This window comes from Urtica dioica, chromosome 11 (assembly GCF_054948205.1).
Source record: "Urtica dioica subsp. dioica isolate 48M chromosome 11, U.dioica_male_clone48M_v1_H2, whole genome shotgun sequence".
NCBI classification, from domain to species: domain Eukaryota; kingdom Viridiplantae; phylum Streptophyta; class Magnoliopsida; order Rosales; family Urticaceae; genus Urtica; species Urtica dioica.
Genome location: NC_142766.1, coordinates 11,959,541 through 11,976,793, shown reverse-complemented (window position 1 = coordinate 11,976,793; position 17,253 = coordinate 11,959,541). Strand labels below are relative to the sequence as shown.

Genomic DNA, 17,253 nt, shown 5'->3' with positions numbered 1-17,253 from the left:
AGGATGCATTTGCAATTAAAAAATGTGTTACACCAATTTGATGTAGATGAATAGTTCCACACTAAATTTAATATTCATCACACTAAATTTTGCATCAATTTAATGTAATATCTTGTGTGAGTTAGAGTATCTCCCACACCAAATATATCATTTGGGGTTGAAGATGGTCTAAGCAAAAACATAAGTTGGGCGTGTGAGAGAAAAAGAAGAAAGGCTTAGCTTTCAAAAATATATTGAGTTGCAGATTGTGTCTGAATAAAGAGAAGCCGACAGATTGGTGATTGATTGAGGCCAACACGAGTGGTGCGTGAGATGTCATTGCATGTTCTTAGGGTTTTGTACTATTCATATTTCTCTACACGTCTCTTATAAGTCCCACCACACCAAAAGTACTATATATATGTATTCTATTGTTGTGGTTATAAACTCTAAGCATACTGTTTTTCATCTGTAAGAATAGGGAGAGAGAGAGAGAGAGAGTGGGGAAAATAAAATATGGGAGAGAGTTTCAAGCACTTGGTTATTGTGAAGTTCAAGGAAGACGTGGTTGTGGAAGATGTTATCAAAGGGATGGAGAGTTTGGTCTCCGAGATTGATTCCGTCAAGTCTTTTGAGTGGTATCTGTACTTCCATTTTTCTTTTTTGTTTGTATGTTATTTTGACAAGTTATTATATTTTGATTTGATAATTAATGGTTTATTGGTTTTCTATTACAGGGGTCAAGATGTGGAGAGCTTAGACATTCTTAGGCAAGGATTCACTCATGCCTTCTTGATGACATTCAACAAGAAAGAAGACTTCACTGAGTTTCAAACCAACCCGAAACATGTCGAGTTCTCAGCCACTTTCTCAACTGTCATAGACAAGATTGTGCTTCTTGATTTCCCTTCTCTAATTTCCAAATCTCCGTCCTAATCACTTCTTACTCCGATCCACTGCGATCTGTTTTCTCAATCAATAATTGTTGCTTATTTCTTAGAGAAAAATCTAGATCAGTATGTTTGCGTTTGTGTGTTTTGATATATGTCTGGTTTCATTTCATTATTATTGGCCACTAGTCCTGTAAAAGTACTGTCTTATGCTTGGCATTATTAAATGTTGGATGGGTATTCGTATTACGTATGATTCGGGTAGCATATGCATATGTTAATGGTGACATTTAGACATCATGTCACGTGCCATTTGTACGATGTTTCATATATTATTATTATTATTTTTTTTGGCTCAGAATTACCATATATTAATATTGTGCAGCATATTTCCATCCTATTTATTTTTTATTTAAAACAAAAACGTCGCTTAATTAAAAAAAAAACTGAGATCTGAAATATATTTACGATTTAAGAGAAAAGTTCTATAAAAATATATATGAATTTGTAAATTGATATTGGCATATAGATTCAGCAAGTATCAAGAGCATGTAATGATTTTTTCAGTATACGTAATCAATGGAATTAATATGGAATGGAAGTAATACTGGTTTATTGTTCACTATGTTCCATTATTCATAGAAAAAAATGGAGCTTATATTAACATTGATGTCCGAAAGCACACTTTAATTCTTACTATTATAAGTGAAGCTCCTAAGGTGATTACGAGATTCCAAAGCTTACTCACACGTTCACCGGTCCATGTGAAGCTCCTTTCTTTAACGTCAACTCTTACGGCAATTAATCTCTGAATTTACCAAATAAAGACGTGGATTATTGAACGTGTTTAATATTCCTCTTATTAATACGCTAACACTCTTGGTCGTACTGAAGAGAAATTAAACCTTGAGCGAAATCAAAACTATCTTCACTAACACGTTCACTATTGACGTCGGATTCGTTCCCTCAAAAATAACGAAACTATAGATTATATTTAGTGTATTATATTATTTATATTTATGTGGATCTCAAGAATTCATCGTACTAGAATCGAATAAAACTGTAATGAAAATAATAGATAATAAGCGAATGGAAATAAATGTGATTTTATTCAATGCGAGATGAATCAGTACAACTGGGATCGAACTCGACTAATTGATGAGCTCAGCTAGGAACGAGTACAAGTTTGAAAATAAAGATTAGTAATGGTAATTCTGACACCATTTCGTCATCTAGATCTAGTCTATTTATAGTTGAGGTCGACTCGTCTTGATCGTCCATCTGGAGGACGCGTGGTTGTGCTGGAGGTCGTCAAGGTGCTCGTTCATCAGTTGACCTGAGCTGGTGAGAGCGAGAAAACTGGGTGAAGACTGCTTCTTCCAGGCTGACGACGTGAAAGCTAAGACCTAGTCCTGCTAGGGAAGAGAGGCCGCCTTAGGTGTGTTGGGCCTCGGGCTTGTGACGAGATAACTCGTTTTGGATGAGCTGGGCCCTAATTGAGCCGAACTCAATTATTTTCATATTCACTTGGGCTTAGGCCTAACTGGATAGTTTAATGGGGAGGTCGGATCCTACTCCCACATTTACCACATCTTTTAAACCTAAGAGAGATAAAGACCCAATCTTAAAAAAGAATCTCTTCAATATATCGTCCTTGGATCAAAGATAAAGAATTACTTGGCCTTCCATCCTTCTCATTATAGAGTCACGAACCTTAGATGAAGAAAGAGAACCTCTATGGAGCTGATTGAGTGGCCAAGATGAAATTCATATGTAAAGTTTCTATATATACGATTGAAAGCAAAAGGCCTATAGCCACTATATAAGTTTTGTTGCCCCAAATTTTGCCAACCCAAAAAAATGAGCCAAAGACCCAAATCCTGCAAAAAGCCTAGTTTTCAGACCACCTTTCCAGCTGCTGCGCCTGTTTCCCACACACCAAAATGAGGTTTTTCCTGCTCAAATCAGAGTATTCTCGTCCTCAACTCATTTCTATTCGCCCTTAACTTAAAAGCCTCGCCCAAAACCATGTTCCAAGAGGATTTTGAGGCTAAATCCGACTGAACCCACCAAAACTCATATCTCACCCAACCCAACTAAAAAAATTTATAAATACCCCCCATTTCACCATTTATCTCAAAATTTCTCTCAAACTTAGAAAAACTTTCGCAAAATTTCCACTGACCTAAATTTTGTCTCTCAAACATACTTGAGATAAAAACAAAGAGAATTAAAGCCACTCCACTCATACAATATCACACGAAAAAGAGAAAATGAAACACAAAAGAGGAATAATTTACTTCTATTGTCTCTAGAATGTGAGAAGAAATATTCACTTTCTCAAACATTTCTCTCACAAACAAAAGTTAACCAAGCCAAATTACAATCCATCTCTAAAAGTGTCAAAGAGCTTGAGAAATCGATTATCATTTTATTCACTTAATAAGAGGAATATCCTACCACCACACTCAAATCTCTCCTTAGAACCGTGAATTGAGGGATGTATCGGGTATAGACCAAAAAGTGCTCTCTCCTTCTTGGCTTCAAAAGAAGCTGATCCCCCCCCTTTTAGTCATAATTCGAAAGTCTTCCGGAACTCACAGTTATTTGATCTTGCTCTTATCTCCATTGTACATCCTGTACCCTAGAAAAGTGACTTAGGGACCCTCAAAACGCAACACCTTCATATCCTTCCTAAAAATCAAAGATCGAATCACCTTTAGAGCCAACGCCTGTAAAATGTTCTCTCTTTCTCTTGACTTCTAAAAGAGCGGATTTCTCGCCTTTCATCATAATTCGAATTTCTTCTGGAACTCACGGTTATTCGAGCTCTTGTCCTTATCTCCATTGTACTTCATGAATCCTAGAAAATTGACTTAAGGCCCTCCGAGACAAGACATGTGACCAAGTCTGCCCACACCACGTGTCCTGAAATGTTAATAAAAAACACATTAACAGTTCTCATGTTTTCCCAAATGAATTCCGTAGAAGGCAAATTCGAAACAACCTCAAAACCTAATTTTTACTGAATGAAATCCGGAGAAGAGAAGATCGAGATAGATAGATTCTCGCCGGAAAACAGAGAGAACGAGTGAGAATTAGAAGAGAGTCATTGGAGTTTTGTCAAACTCACAAGGTAAGAACGGTTTCCTTTCTTTTCTTCACCGATTCAAAATAAAAAATTACCAACATTATCTTAGAGTGAGAACGAGAGTTTAGAATAACAACTTTTTTTTTAGTCGAAGGGCAGCAAACAACATAATTGTTGTGGGTAGTAAGTCAATCTTCCAAGCTTTTGCACTTGCTTATCTGTTAACGCCATTTTGGGTTAACACTTAGAACCATCCGTAGTTCAGTCTAGGGCCTGACCTTATGACCGCACGTAGGTCGGATGTGGTGAAATCTTCCCTTCTCGTTGTGTTTGCCTCGCCGGAAAGAGGTTCCCGATTCGTTGTCACTTCGTGATTAGTTTGCATTCGTGTTCGTCGTGCTCTACGGGTTCTTCACGATCTTCGGGTTCGCCAAGTTTTTCGTGTGTTCATTGAGTTCTTCGGGTCCGTCGTGTTCTTTGGGTTCGTCGGGTTCTTCGTGTTTTTGAGTCTTTTGAGTTTTTTTTGTTCTTCGGGTTCTCCACGATCTTCGGGTTCCTTGCGTTCTTTGTGTTCGTCGTATTCTTCGCCTGAAAAGATAAGAAACGTGAACTAGAGGGACGCGAAAGAGTTTTTCCTGGCGTGCGCTCCGACGTGTTCGTTGTGTTAGTCGAGGTGGGGGCTAATATCTCGTCTCTAGTGTCGAGAGAAAAAAATAGTGAGTCGAGAGTGAAGGAATTTTTTTTAAGTCGAGAAAGACTTATATTGAATTATAGATGGAGACGGGTATTTATAGATGTGTGGTGTGCTTAAGGCACATTAGTCTTGGAGGCAATTTTTGCCTTGAGACGGTTTGGTTGATGGTTTGGCAGAGACAAGGGATGACCGATGGTTATTTTTTGTGCCTTTCATATACATATACACATATAATATATATTTATGTATTTATATTTTGTACATATGTGTATTTGGTATATGCACCTACACATGCCTTATTGATGTACACATTTATATTTATGCATTTATTAAATATATATATATATATATATATATGTATAGTTTCTTTATATATATATATATAATATGCATATGTTCTACGTGTCGTATGCATTAAATTAGCAAAATAGCCAAACCAAACCTTATAGATTGCTAAATAGCCAAGGTTTTGTAAATATTAAGTAAATAGCCATTCGGATGACATGGCCCAATTACTTGTTTTTTCTATTCCGAATCCTGCCTTTTAGAATAAATTCTGAATTTTTTTGAATTTTGAATTGTTTTGTATTTCCGGAAGTTTTATTTTTGAACGAATTTGAGCGTGTGAACAGATATTAGGGAATTTCAGGAAGTTCCTTATTTGTAGCAACTATTTAAACGTGGCTGACTATTTGTTGATTGGTTTCCTTATATATTTTTTTTTATTCCTTTATTTGCTGTTCTAATTATTTCTTTACTTTTTAATTTGATGGCCGAAAATTATTCACACGTCTGAAAATTCATTGATCCTTAAGATGGTTGGGTTTCCTCTGAATGAATCAGGTGGTGTATTATTTTTTTTTTTTAAATTTTAGTCTATTCTCGCACAGATTTACATAAAAATTACTTTTGTATTTATATATATTTACTGTCGCTGTTATGTTGCAGTGAAGCTTTTTGAACGTCAATAGCTGGAAAACCATAACCCATTGTCAGGTGGTGTAAATACAGAATGTATTCAAAATGATTTACAAACTGTTTTTGGTAGACGACGTTATTATGAGTTTCTATATCTGACGGCAGCTATTTTCATCGTGGTTGAGCTCTATTAACCCTGTTTTGCAATAAATACGTGTTAATATTCCAATTTAGTTATAACAAATTCAGAACTAGACATATTATGCAGTAAATATATGTAAATATACAAACACACATCAAGCCATTTACAACCCGAACCTCCAAATCTCGTCTGGAATTTATAGGGTTTATGAAAAAAAAATCTAGGATTATGAATAAGCTATATACGAATATTAACATCCATTTACAATACGTGAATCTTTATCGACGAGGAAGATGATTAACACAAAATAAATATTTTCAGAAATCGAATCCAAAACCCAGGTTATCTTTCCACTTTTTGTGTAATTCTTTTTCTGAAATTAGTAAATACTTGTAAAACTATCAAGAACATCTACAAATCCATACCTGAGAGAGTCACTGCAGCCGAAATCGGAGGTCGGAGATGGTGGACTGGATTTTGCTGGAGGAGAGACAAATATTTTTCTTTTTCTTTGAGAACTTTTTTTTAAAGCTTTTTTTTTTCTTTTGACCGAGTAAATGGTCCAACGGATAATGAAGAGGTTTAATAACCTAGAATCTCGGGAATAGAAATTTCTTGATTTTTTTTTCATCATTAAATGGGCGAATGGACGGGAAATCTTTTTTGGGCGTTCTAGTAATTTTGGATGACTACTTAATTGGCCGGCTATTTACTAATTATTTACAAAACCTTGGCTATTTAGCAATCTATAAGGTACTTTTCTAAATTACCCTTATTATTATTACTATTATTATTGTTGCTCCTGCTTTTACATGGTCGATAATGTTGCACCAGACAAGATGTATGTGAGATCACGCCGAAGGGCTCATGGACTTATGGCGCCGATGGTTTTGGAAGCTTATCAAAGGTTGAAGATGTCGATGGTTTTTTTTCCAAAGGTGTCTCTTCGCCAAAGATCAAGGCACACAACATGCTAAAGGTCGCGAGCTTCGCTCATAGTTCAGGCGTGAGTTCAACACGAGTTCTCGCCGATGATTCTTTGAAGCCAAAGGTCTCGTTCGTCTATCTCGCCGAAGGCCAGGTCGAAGGTGGTTCTCACCGACGGTCACTTTCGCCAATTATTTTGGGTGCTCGTCGAAGATCTTATGTCGAGGGTGAAGTTCACCGATGGTTGAGTGGGTTCGCCTATAGTTTCCATAAAACTATCGACCGTAGAAGCTTGCCGATAGTCTTGATCTTGTGTGTGTGTGTATATATACACACGTTCATGCATAAAGTATGTATTTAATGTATATATATATATATATATATATATATATATATATATATATTAATATACATGTTCACGGATAATTTACGTATGAAGTCTTTAATTGTTGTTCAAATTTCATCGACAACAAAACCTAAGCCCTTTTATGAAATTAAACAATAACTATGGTTTTGTTGGCTTGATAAAGTAGATAAAGTTTCATAGATTTTGGTACTAATATACCTGGTTCAATCTTTGCTAAATAATGGTGTGCCAATTTCAGTATAGAAAACCATTTTATTTGTTTTTTATGGAGGAAAATAAATTATTTAGAAGGGGAATAGGGATACTGTGAACTAAGGTGTCTCGTCATTGGTCCACGTCAAGAGAACAGTTAGTCCTTGTGTGAGCTGCGATGTACATGATCAGTAACAGACTAAGTTCGATCTTTTATATCTATCCTCTTGAGTCGTTAATACTATTCATTCCAATTTCCAGTGTTGTAATCCTTAGAGAGAGATTGAGATAACAAGATTACTAGAGAGAGAGAGGGAACAAGAGCGATTGGTTGTTTTGCTCAGAGAATTGTTCAGAGCGTTTTTTGTAATAGGAGAATTGTTGTAACTCTCACCGGATTTGGTGTTTTCATAGTGGATCGGAAAAACCAGGGCTCTCTCACGCCCAAGCTGGAGTAGGATCGAATTGATCCGAACCAGGATAATTCTCGTGTCTTCTTCTTCTTCTTATACTTTTCTCTTTATTCGTGATTGGAATTTGTTTTGTTATCGGATTGCGAACACAGGAATTATATCTTGCGTGTGTTTGTTTGAATTTCCGGTTAGATTCTTGAGATTTCCGCTGTGATGCTCTAACAAGTGGTATCAGAGCCCTTTTCTCTGTGCAGAAATCAGGTAGAACAACACGCTCACCCATTGGCGATCAAAGTCTTGAAGTTCTAACTGAAATCGAAGCCCTGATCAAGTTTCGACGATGACGAGTTTCAAGACAGACTTCGACAAATTCGATGGCAAGAATGATTTTGGCCTATGGCAAATCAAAATATTGGAGGTGCATTTTGGCAATCTCAGCCTCGACGAAGCGCTGAAAGAAGAATCTAAAATGTCAGACGCAATCAAATCAGACAAGAAGCCAGAAGTGTTGAAGAAAGCTAAGAACGCAATTATTATGAGTCTAAGTGACCAAATCTTGAGGAAGGTGGTGAAGAAAAGACAGCGCACGCCATGTGGTCAAAGCTCAAGGCTCTATACATGAGAAAGTCTCTTCCCACAAGAATCTATCTGAAGCAGAGATTCTACAGTTTCAAGATGGACGAACAACGATCAATGGACGACAACATCGATGAGTTCACGAAGCTGGTTTCAAACCTCGAAAGCTTGAACGTGAAGATCGATGACGAAGACCAGGCTATCTTTCTCCTTAACTCTCTCCCTAAATCTTTTGATCAATTGCGAGACACTTTGAAATACGGTAGAGAAAAATTATCTTTAGAGGAAGTTGTTTCTGCAGCCTATTCAAAGGAGCAAGACCTCAAGTCTCAAGTCAAGTCATCAAAGAACGAAGGCCTAACTGTGAGAGGACAATCAGAGAAGGGAGAGAAGGGAAAGAAAAGCCAATCAAGATCCAAGTCAAGATCGAAAGACAAGAATGTCTGCTGGCATTGCAACAAAGAAGGTCACTGGAGGAAGAATTGCCTTGATAGAAAGAAGGACTCAAAAGAAGTCAGCTCATCCGGAGACTCAGCAAACATCTCAAGTGGTCTTGGAGACGCTGAAGTACTCACAGTCTCAGACCAAGACCCTTTAGATGAATGGATATTGGATTCAGGGTGTACCTTTCATATGATTCCAATAAGGGATTGGCTTTTTGACTATGAGCCTAAGGATGCAGGGAAAGTCCTCATGGGAAACAACCATGCCTGCAATGTTCTTGGAGTTGGATCCATCAAGATTCGTTTAGATGACGGATCTTGCAAGATCATCAGAGAAGTAAGGCATATTCCTGATTTAAAAAGAAATTTGCTATCACTTGGAGTGTTTGATGCTGCAGGTTACTCATACAAAGCTCGAGGTGGAGTCATAAAGATCTTCAAGGGAATATTGATGGCTCTCAAATGTCACTTACAAAATGGCCTCTATGTTCTAGATGGAGAGACAGTTCTTGGTGAATCAAACTCAGTTCAAGCAGCCACAGATGAAACTGAATTGTGGCACAAGAGACTCGGTCACATGAGTCAAACAGGGATCCAAAAGCTATGCAAGCAAGGCCTCATCAACATCAAGAAGATCAAGCAGTTGACATTCTGTAAGACATGTGTAATTGGCAAGACTCACAGACTGAGTTTCACAAGAGCAATACACAACACAAAAGACATGTTAGACTACATACACTCTGATCTTTGGGGATCACAACAAGTAACTCTGTCTATTTCAAAATGTCAATACTTTATATCCTTTGTAGATGATTTTTCTAGAAAAATCTGGATTTATTTTCTGAAAACAAAGGATGAGGCTTTTGACAAGTTTGTTGTCTGGAAAACTCTTATAGAAAACCAGACAAACAAAAAGGTCAAAAGACTCAGAACAGATAATGGGCTTGAATTTTGTAATAAAGAGTTTGATGATTTTTGTGAGAAATGTGGTATAGCCAGGAAACACACTTGTCCCTACACTCCTCAACAGAATGGAGTCGCTGAGAGATTCAACAGGACTATCATGGACAAAGTGAGGTGTATGCTCTCTGAATCCGGACTGAATCAGAAGTTCTGGGCTGAAGCAGCTTCAACATCATGCTATCTCATCAACCGATCGCCAAACTCATCACTGGAATTCAAAGTGCCAGAAGAACTATGGTCAGGACACAAGCCCAGCTATGAGCATCTAAGACCTATTGGATGCATGGCATATGTCCACATCAGTCAAGGCAAACTGAATCCAAGAGCCAGGAAAGGTATATTCCTTGGCTATCCTGAAGGTATAAAGGGATATAGAGTTTGGCTTATTGATGAAAAGAAAATTGTGATTAGTAGAGACATTGTTTTCAATGAAAAAGTTTTTTTATGAAACTAAATATGATCTTCAGACAAGTCCACAGCTTGATCAGAACATTGCAGGTCAAGAGCAGGTACAAACCACAATCTCTGACTTACAGGATGGTACAAATCAAGGTGGAGCAAGTCAGATTGAAGATCAAGGAAATGACATGCCTCAAGATCATGAAGCCCAAGAACATGTTGCTGATCAGAATGAAGACGAAGTTGACAACACAAGTGAATTGAGTGACTATCAACTGGCAAGAGATAGAGTAAGAAGAAGGGCTATACCTCCTGCAAGATTTGCTGAAGCAGATCTAATTGCTTTTGCCCTCAGTGCAGCAGAAGCAATTGATGAAGAACCAAGATGTTACAAAGAAGCACAACTCAGCAGAGAAAAGAGAGAGTGGCACAGGGCAATGTCAGAAGAAATGGAGTCTCTTGATAAGAATCAGACACAGATTTTGGTAGATAAACCACCAGATAAGAGAATAGTTGGCTGCAAGTGGATTTACAAGCTCAAGCCAGAGATTCCCGGAGTTGAAAAAGCCAGATACAAAGCAAGGTTAGTTGCCAAAGGTTACTCACAAATAGAGGGCATCGACTATCATGAAATGTTCTCACCTGTTGTGAAACACACCTCTATTAGAGTAATCTTATCTGCAACTGCGATGTATGATTTTGAGTTAGAGCAGCTCGACGTCAAAACAGCTTTTTTGCATGGGAAGCTCGATGAGGAAGTTTACATGGATCAACCAGAAGGGTTCACTATAGGAAACAAAGTATGTCTCCTGAAGAGGTCACTCTATGGCCTGAAACAGTCACCAAGGCAATGGTACCTGAGGTTCGATGACTTCATGAACAAGCAAGGTTTTTCAAGATGCAAACATGACAGCTGTGTGTATTTCACCAAACTGAAATCACAAGAGTGCATGTATCTACTGATCTATGTAGATGACATGTTGATTGCTTGCAAGGATAAAGCAGCAGTAGTGAAGATGAAGGCTCAGCTCAAGACATAATTTGAAATGAAGGATTTACGCCCAGCTTCAAGAATTCTGGGTATGGACATCAAGAGAGATATAAAAGTCTAACCTTATCTCAGGACAACTACCTCAGAAAACTTGTAGACCTTTTTGGCCTGAGTGATGCAAAGAGTGTATCAACCCCAGTCGGAGCTCACTTCAAGCTGAGAGCTGTCACAGAAGAAGAGGAAGCTTCAGAGGCAAGGCACATGAAGAACATTCCATATTCAAGCTGTGTTGGTAGTTGCATGTATGTAATGATCAGCACTCGTCCTGATATAGCTCAAGGAGTGAGCTTGATTATGAGGTTTATGAGCAAACCTGGAAAACAACATTGGGAAGCTGCTAAGTGGCTTGTCAGATACATCAAAGGAAGCTTGGAGTTGAAACTGATGTTCAAAGGCTCTGAGGACCAAAGCTGTAAAGTGTCAGGGTATTGTGACTCTGACGATGCTGGTGACTTGGATAAAAGAAGATATCTCTCAGGATATGTTTTCACTATTGGGGGAAACACTGTGAGCTGGAAGGCTTCGCTACAACATGTAGTGGCTATATCAACTACAGAGGCTGAATATATAGATCTCACGGAAGCTATCAAGGAAGCTATGTGGCTAAAGGGTTTTGTGGAAGAGTTAGGTCTGCCAAATGAAGAGACTTATGTGTTCTGTGATTCTCATAGTGCTATACACTTGTCTAAGAACAGTGTACATCACGAAAGAACAAAACACATAGATGTGCGTCTTCATTTCATAAAGGAGATCATAAACAGCAAGCAAGTGATCGTGAAGAAGATAGCTACAAAGGTGAATCCTGCAGACATCTTCACCAAACCGGTACCAGTGAGCAAGTTTAGAGAAGCACTGAACTTGCTGAGATTGGTCTATGCTTGACCATCAGGAAGGGCGTGAGAGAGGGTGCTGATTCACTGAAGAACAGGAATGACAAGACAAGGTGGAGATTTGTGAACTAAGGTGTCTCGTCATTGGTCCACGTCAAGAGAACATTTAGTCCTTGTGTGAGCTGCGATGTACGGGATCAGTAACAGACTAAGTTCGATCTTTTATATCTATCCTCTTGAGTCGTTAATACTGTTCATTCCAATTTCCAGTGTTGTAATCCTTAGAGAGAGATTGAGAGAACAAGATTACTAGAGAGAGAGAGAACAAGAGCGATTGTTTGTTTTGCTCGGAGAATTGTTTAGAGCGTCTTTTGTAATCAAAGAATTGTTGTAACTCTCACCGGATTTGGGGTTTTCATAGTGGATCGAAAAAACCAGAGCTCTCTCACGCCCAAGCTGGAGTAGGATCGAATTGATCCGAACCAGGATAATTCTCGTGTCTTCTTCTTCTTATACTTTTCTCTTTATTCGTGATTGGCATTTGTTTTGTTATCGGATTGCGAACACATGAATTATATCTTGCGTGTGTTTGTTTGGATTTTCGGTTAGATTCTTGAGATTTCCGCTGTGATGCTCTAACAGATACCAACTATGTAAAACAAATGTCCACATTTATGCAAGATCATGGCAAATATAATTTCCATCTCTTTCAAAAAAAAAAAAAAACTTTGAGAAACAAAACTCAGTGTTACCTCACATTTGAAAATCAAGCTCTATGTTAAATATTTTAAGAAAACGAAGTATTTGGATAAGTAAAACATCCAAAATACTATTTAAAAAAATTTCGAAATCTCTAGAAAATGAAGACAAAAACTTTGAAATCACTATAAAAATATAGACAAAACATTCGAAATGATTTAAAAAGATCAAGATAAAAAAACTTTAAAATCACTAATATTAAAATAATATATTTGTAAAGTTTTTGCCTTCATTTTTATATCTTCGAAAGTTTTACTTTCATTTTTCTAGTGATTTCGAAGTTTTTATCTTATTTTTTTAATCATTTCAAATTTTATTAACAATGATATTTTGGACGTTTTACCGATTCAGACATTTAGTTTTTCTAAAATATTTAACATGGAGCTTGATTTTCAAATATGAGGTTAAAATTGGTTTATCAAGTTTCCTAAAGAAAAGCAAATTAGATCTGGAATAGAAAACATGTGTTCATGTATGATTTTGTTGAGTTATTTTAAATATTCATCATTCTTCTGGTCACAAGTTCTGTGATTTTTTATCTTTTATTTTTTATTTATTTGTAAATGCTATCACTCCTTACTGAAGAAAAATTATATTTAGACTCTTAAGGGGGTTTCGAATCTAGGAGAACGGTCGTGGCAGAAGAATCTGTGTCCACAATCTTGGAGAACTCGATCAAGTGGTTCGCCGGTATTTCTAATAATTAATCTCCTCTGATGGTCAATTTCATTTGTTTGTGCTACTAGGATTTCATAACTGATTTAGGAGCTTGAATTTGTTTTTCCTTTTCGCTCAATAGTTTTAGGTTTTAACGCTGAAATTCGATTCCTAGTGATCAATACTTACCCATTTGTTGGAAATTTTCTGTAATCTGTTTGAAGTGTGGCTATGTTTCTTTCTAAGCTGATCTCTAGTTTCGTAGACGAAAGGCTTATGGTCTTTTGATGAAAAGATCTCAAATAACTTTCGGATTCTTTCATTATTTTAGCCAGAGCACTTAGAGCACGATACTATTACTTAGTAATGGTTTTTGCTTGTTTAGTTACAACGCTTTGTATATGCATCGAATGCAAAACCATTCATTTTAAACCGATGATCTGTTGTATTGACCGAGAAACATTTCCAGACGTATTTTAGGATTAAAACTTACGCATATCAAAGTAATCTCCATTGAAGCTTCTCAACGATTTATTCAGTCCTTGGTTATCAAAAACTCAAACCTTCATCCTCGTTTGTCAAAGAAATGTCCTTGAATTCAATATAATTTGCTTCTGTGATTTTGTGAATTTTCAAAAGAACAAATGGGAAGAAAGAAACCGAGAATTCGATGGATGACATATCTGTGTTTTTGCTTGTTTTCTTGTCCTATAACCCAAGATCTTTCATTTACTTCAGATCTCAATGAGCCGAAAGAGAAATGTTGTGGTCGCCATAGGCCTAGTTTCTTTCGCAGGCGCAGGATTGGCATTTCCGTTCTATATGGCGTGAGTGTCAAAATCGCATCTCGTTTGTCGTTGGTAAAGGGAACGCTTTTTTGTCTGATGATAATATTGACTCGCTTTTTTTTTTTTTTTTGGTATTGGTGTTAGGTCATTAAAGAGGCCCGTCATTGACTCGTCCAAGGCACTGCCGCCTCAGGCCACGTTTCGAGGGCCTTACATAAACACGGGCTCTCGTGACGTTGGACCCGATCACCAAACATACTCCAAAAAATGAAAAGTCCACAGGATGTAAAAGTCAAAGGCGTAGCCCGATAGGATCATATCTTCTTGCATCCATTGTTGAGCAGACTCGTTTCACCAGAGTTTCTTTTCTGCTTGCCTAACAGTTAGCTGCTGATCACTTTTCTTCTTGTCATTGTCATTTATGAATGATTCGATTCTTTACTTTTTTTTTTCTTTTTTCTTTTTCTTGATGTAACCTGTACAAATTGTTTATGGTTTTAGGTTTGTGCAACAGTTGAAACAAAGTCACTAAAACTAAATTGTCAACACAAAGGTGGTGAATTACTTCAAAAGCAATGGCTTTGGATCATGAAATAATTTATGAGTTTATATATATATATATATATATATATATATATATATATTTATATTTATATATATATATATATATATATATTGTTTCTTTACATGTTTTGTATGTAATCTTATAAACCAAATTCAAAGCTCAAACTAAGAAATTGGTATGGCAACACTCATTGTATTAGTAGTTCTTCCGCAGAGGGATTGTTTGCAAAGAAACCAGTTAAGCTTTCCAAGGCAATCAATATCTCCCCAACTCTAGGATGAGACCAATCACCAGCATAAAACTGCCAAACCCTTTCTCCGATTTCAATCCGACTAAATCCCGGTTTTTTCCAAGAATTATTTTCTTTCATCCTCTTTCTAATCCTTCTGAGCTCTTCCCACTTCCCCAAATCCCTGTATAAGTTGGCGAGCATGATCGCGTACCACCCGTTCCGCGGATCGATCTCCCCGAGCTTCCTCGCCGCGAATTCCGCTAGCTCGACTCGCCGGTGGATCTTGCTGTTGTTGAGCAGAGAGCTCCAAACGACTTCGTCGCTCTGCGATCTCATTCCGTTCACGATCTCGGTGGCTTCGTCGAACCGGCCGGCTCGGGCAAGTAGGTCGATCAAACAGCCGTAGTGTTCGACCCGTGGCTCGATCCCGTACCCTTTGCTCATGAGCTGTAGATAAGACACAGCTTCCTCGACCAATCCCCCGTGGGCGCAAGCGCTGAGCACGCCCACGAAAGTAATCTCGTCTGGGAGGGTAGTTCCGTCTTTTCGCGCGATCATCTCCTCGAAAAGCCTGATCGCATCCCGGCTCCGGCCGTGGATCGCGTAGCAGTTGATCATCGAGTTCCACATCATCGTACTCTCGCGGGACGTTCTGTCGAAGACCCGTTTCGCGTCCCTGAGGCTCCCGCATTTCCCGTACATGTCGACGAGGCCGTTCGAGACGAACGGGTCGTCCGGGACGATCCCGTTCCGACAGGCGTAGCCGTGGAGCCCCTTTCCGAGTCGGAGCGAGCCGCCGCGAGCACAGGCCGAGAGCACCGACGAAACAGTGACCCCGTTGGGCCTAGCCCCGACCCTACCGGGGCCCACCATCATCATCCTCTCGAAGAGCGAGATGGCCTGCTCGAAAAGCCCGTTCTGAGCGAAGCCGGAGATCGCGGCGTTCCACGCAGAGACGTCTCGCTCCGGCATTCTCTCGAACAACTTCAGGGCCTCGCCGACGTCACCGACCCGGGCGTGGCCCGAAACCATGGCCGTCCAAGCGACAATGTTTCTCTCGGGCATTTCGTCGAACATCTTCCGGGCGGACTCGACTCCTGCCGGAGCTTTTGCATAGAGGCCGACGAGGCCGGTGCGGACGATCAGGTCCAGTCCGAAGCCCGTTTTGAGGACCTGGGAGTGGAGGGAGCCGTAGGCGCGTGGGTCGAGGACGCCGGCGCAGGACTTGAGCGCGTGGGGGAAGACGAAGTGGTTGGGTCGAGACACGCCGCGGCGGAGCATGAGGCGGTAGAGCTCGAAGGCGGTGCGGCGGTGGCGGAGTTCGGCGGCGTGGGCGGCGATGGCGGCGGCGAAGACGAAGACGTTTGGGGCGCGGAGTGAGTCGAAGAGGCGGCGCGTGTAGGAGAGGTCGCCGAGGGACACGGCAGCGAAGCGGAGGAGCTTGAAGGCGTAGAACTGGATTTGAGAGTAGCCCACGGTCGTGACCAGTGCTTGGACTTGCTTCAGATGGTTTAGGGTTTTGCATTTTGACAGACTCGTTAAGATGACAAGCTTGTGATCGTGCAACTTGGTTACTTCTTCTGTATGCATTTCTCATTTGCATGTGGTCTTCTTTTAACTCGCTGACATTGTTATTGATTTGTCGGCTTGTTGACTGTATATACACACAGGCTGACCAATATGGAATGTTGGGATCTTTACAGGGTTTAAGGGTTTAAAAGAATTGGGAGGGTTAATATATGTATAGTCGAAAATTAGTTTTTCTATGTTGTCCTAAATCTTTTATTTGTCTCTCTCTAACTCTATCTGTCTTTCACCGCAATTTGCCGCCCAGATTTCCCTTTTCCACTCAAATTTGCTCTACCGCAAATACAGGTATGTACTATTTTTTATTTCTCTGATATTATTTTCAGTTTCATTTGCTGAGCATTAAATTTGTTATCTTTTTTTATTATTATTATTGTTATTAAATTTGTATTTTAATTTGATTTCTAAGTTTTTTGGTGATTTGATATGAATCCAGAGTTTCTATGATTTCGAAGTTGCTTGGATTTGATTTGATTTCTTAGTTTGTTTTGAAGTTTGGTTATTATTTACTTGATTTTGTTACGTCATAGATTTTGAACTTTGATTTGTGTGTTTTGATTTTGTAATACTTTATAAAATTTTAAAAAGAGTTTAGAATTTCTAATATGGCCGAGCCACTGAGGCTCGATTCTTTGGTAATTGGTATGTAGAATAGTTCTGGTTGATATGGATGAGTTATAGATTAATTGCAGCTATTTTTTTTTTTTGGTCGAATTTGAGCGGAAGATATAGCTAAAAAAAAATAGAGGAAATGACGGCATAAATACATATAGTTTTACTCTTGATTCAT

The 17,253-nt window shown here is 38.8% G+C and overlaps 3 protein-coding genes across 3 annotated transcripts; 2 read left to right on the top strand and 1 right to left on the bottom strand.

Annotated features, from left to right (window-relative positions):
- The first annotated feature begins 379 nt into the window (after positions 1 to 379).
- On the top strand, positions 380 to 1,230 carry LOC149381264 (Stress responsive A/B Barrel Domain-containing protein). Its single transcript, XM_089602149.1, has 2 exons — positions 380 to 617; positions 717 to 1,230. Exons 1-2 carry the CDS (start codon positions 496 to 498, stop codon positions 913 to 915), a joined length of 321 nt encoding a protein of 106 aa, XP_089458275.1. The 5' UTR covers positions 380 to 495; the 3' UTR covers positions 916 to 1,230.
- Positions 1,231 to 13,140: 11,910 nt separating this feature from the next.
- Positions 13,141 to 14,676, top strand: LOC149381263 (uncharacterized). The gene is made up of 3 exons (XM_089601134.1): positions 13,141 to 13,324; positions 14,030 to 14,118; positions 14,224 to 14,676. Exons 2-3 carry the CDS (start codon positions 14,036 to 14,038, stop codon positions 14,348 to 14,350), a joined length of 210 nt encoding a protein of 69 aa, XP_089457260.1. The 5' UTR covers positions 13,141 to 13,324; positions 14,030 to 14,035; the 3' UTR covers positions 14,351 to 14,676.
- A 103-nt stretch (positions 14,677 to 14,779) lies between these two features.
- Positions 14,780 to 16,798, bottom strand: LOC149381262 (Pentatricopeptide repeat (PPR) superfamily protein). The gene has a single exon (XM_089601150.1). It carries the CDS (start codon positions 16,464 to 16,466, stop codon positions 14,832 to 14,834), a length of 1,635 nt encoding a protein of 544 aa, XP_089457276.1. The 5' UTR covers positions 16,467 to 16,798; the 3' UTR covers positions 14,780 to 14,831.
- Positions 16,799 to 17,253: the final 455 nt, after the last annotated feature.

Excerpts from the sequence above, each read along its gene's own strand:
- LOC149381263 (XM_089601134.1), top strand. The coding sequence starts at position 14,036 with ATGAGCCGAAAGAGAAATGTTGTGGTCGCCATAGGCCTAGTTTCTTTC. Across the intron at positions 14,119-14,223 it reads GCATTTCCGTTCTATATGGC|GTCATTAAAGAGGCCCGTCA; the intron begins GTGAGTGTCAAA and ends TATTGGTGTTAG.
- LOC149381262 (XM_089601150.1), bottom strand. The coding sequence starts at position 16,466 with ATGCATACAGAAGAAGTAACCAAGTTGCACGATCACAAGCTTGTCATC.
- LOC149381264 (XM_089602149.1), top strand. The coding sequence starts at position 496 with ATGGGAGAGAGTTTCAAGCACTTGGTTATTGTGAAGTTCAAGGAAGAC. Across the intron at positions 618-716 it reads TCCGTCAAGTCTTTTGAGTG|GGGTCAAGATGTGGAGAGCT; the intron begins GTATCTGTACTT and ends TTTCTATTACAG.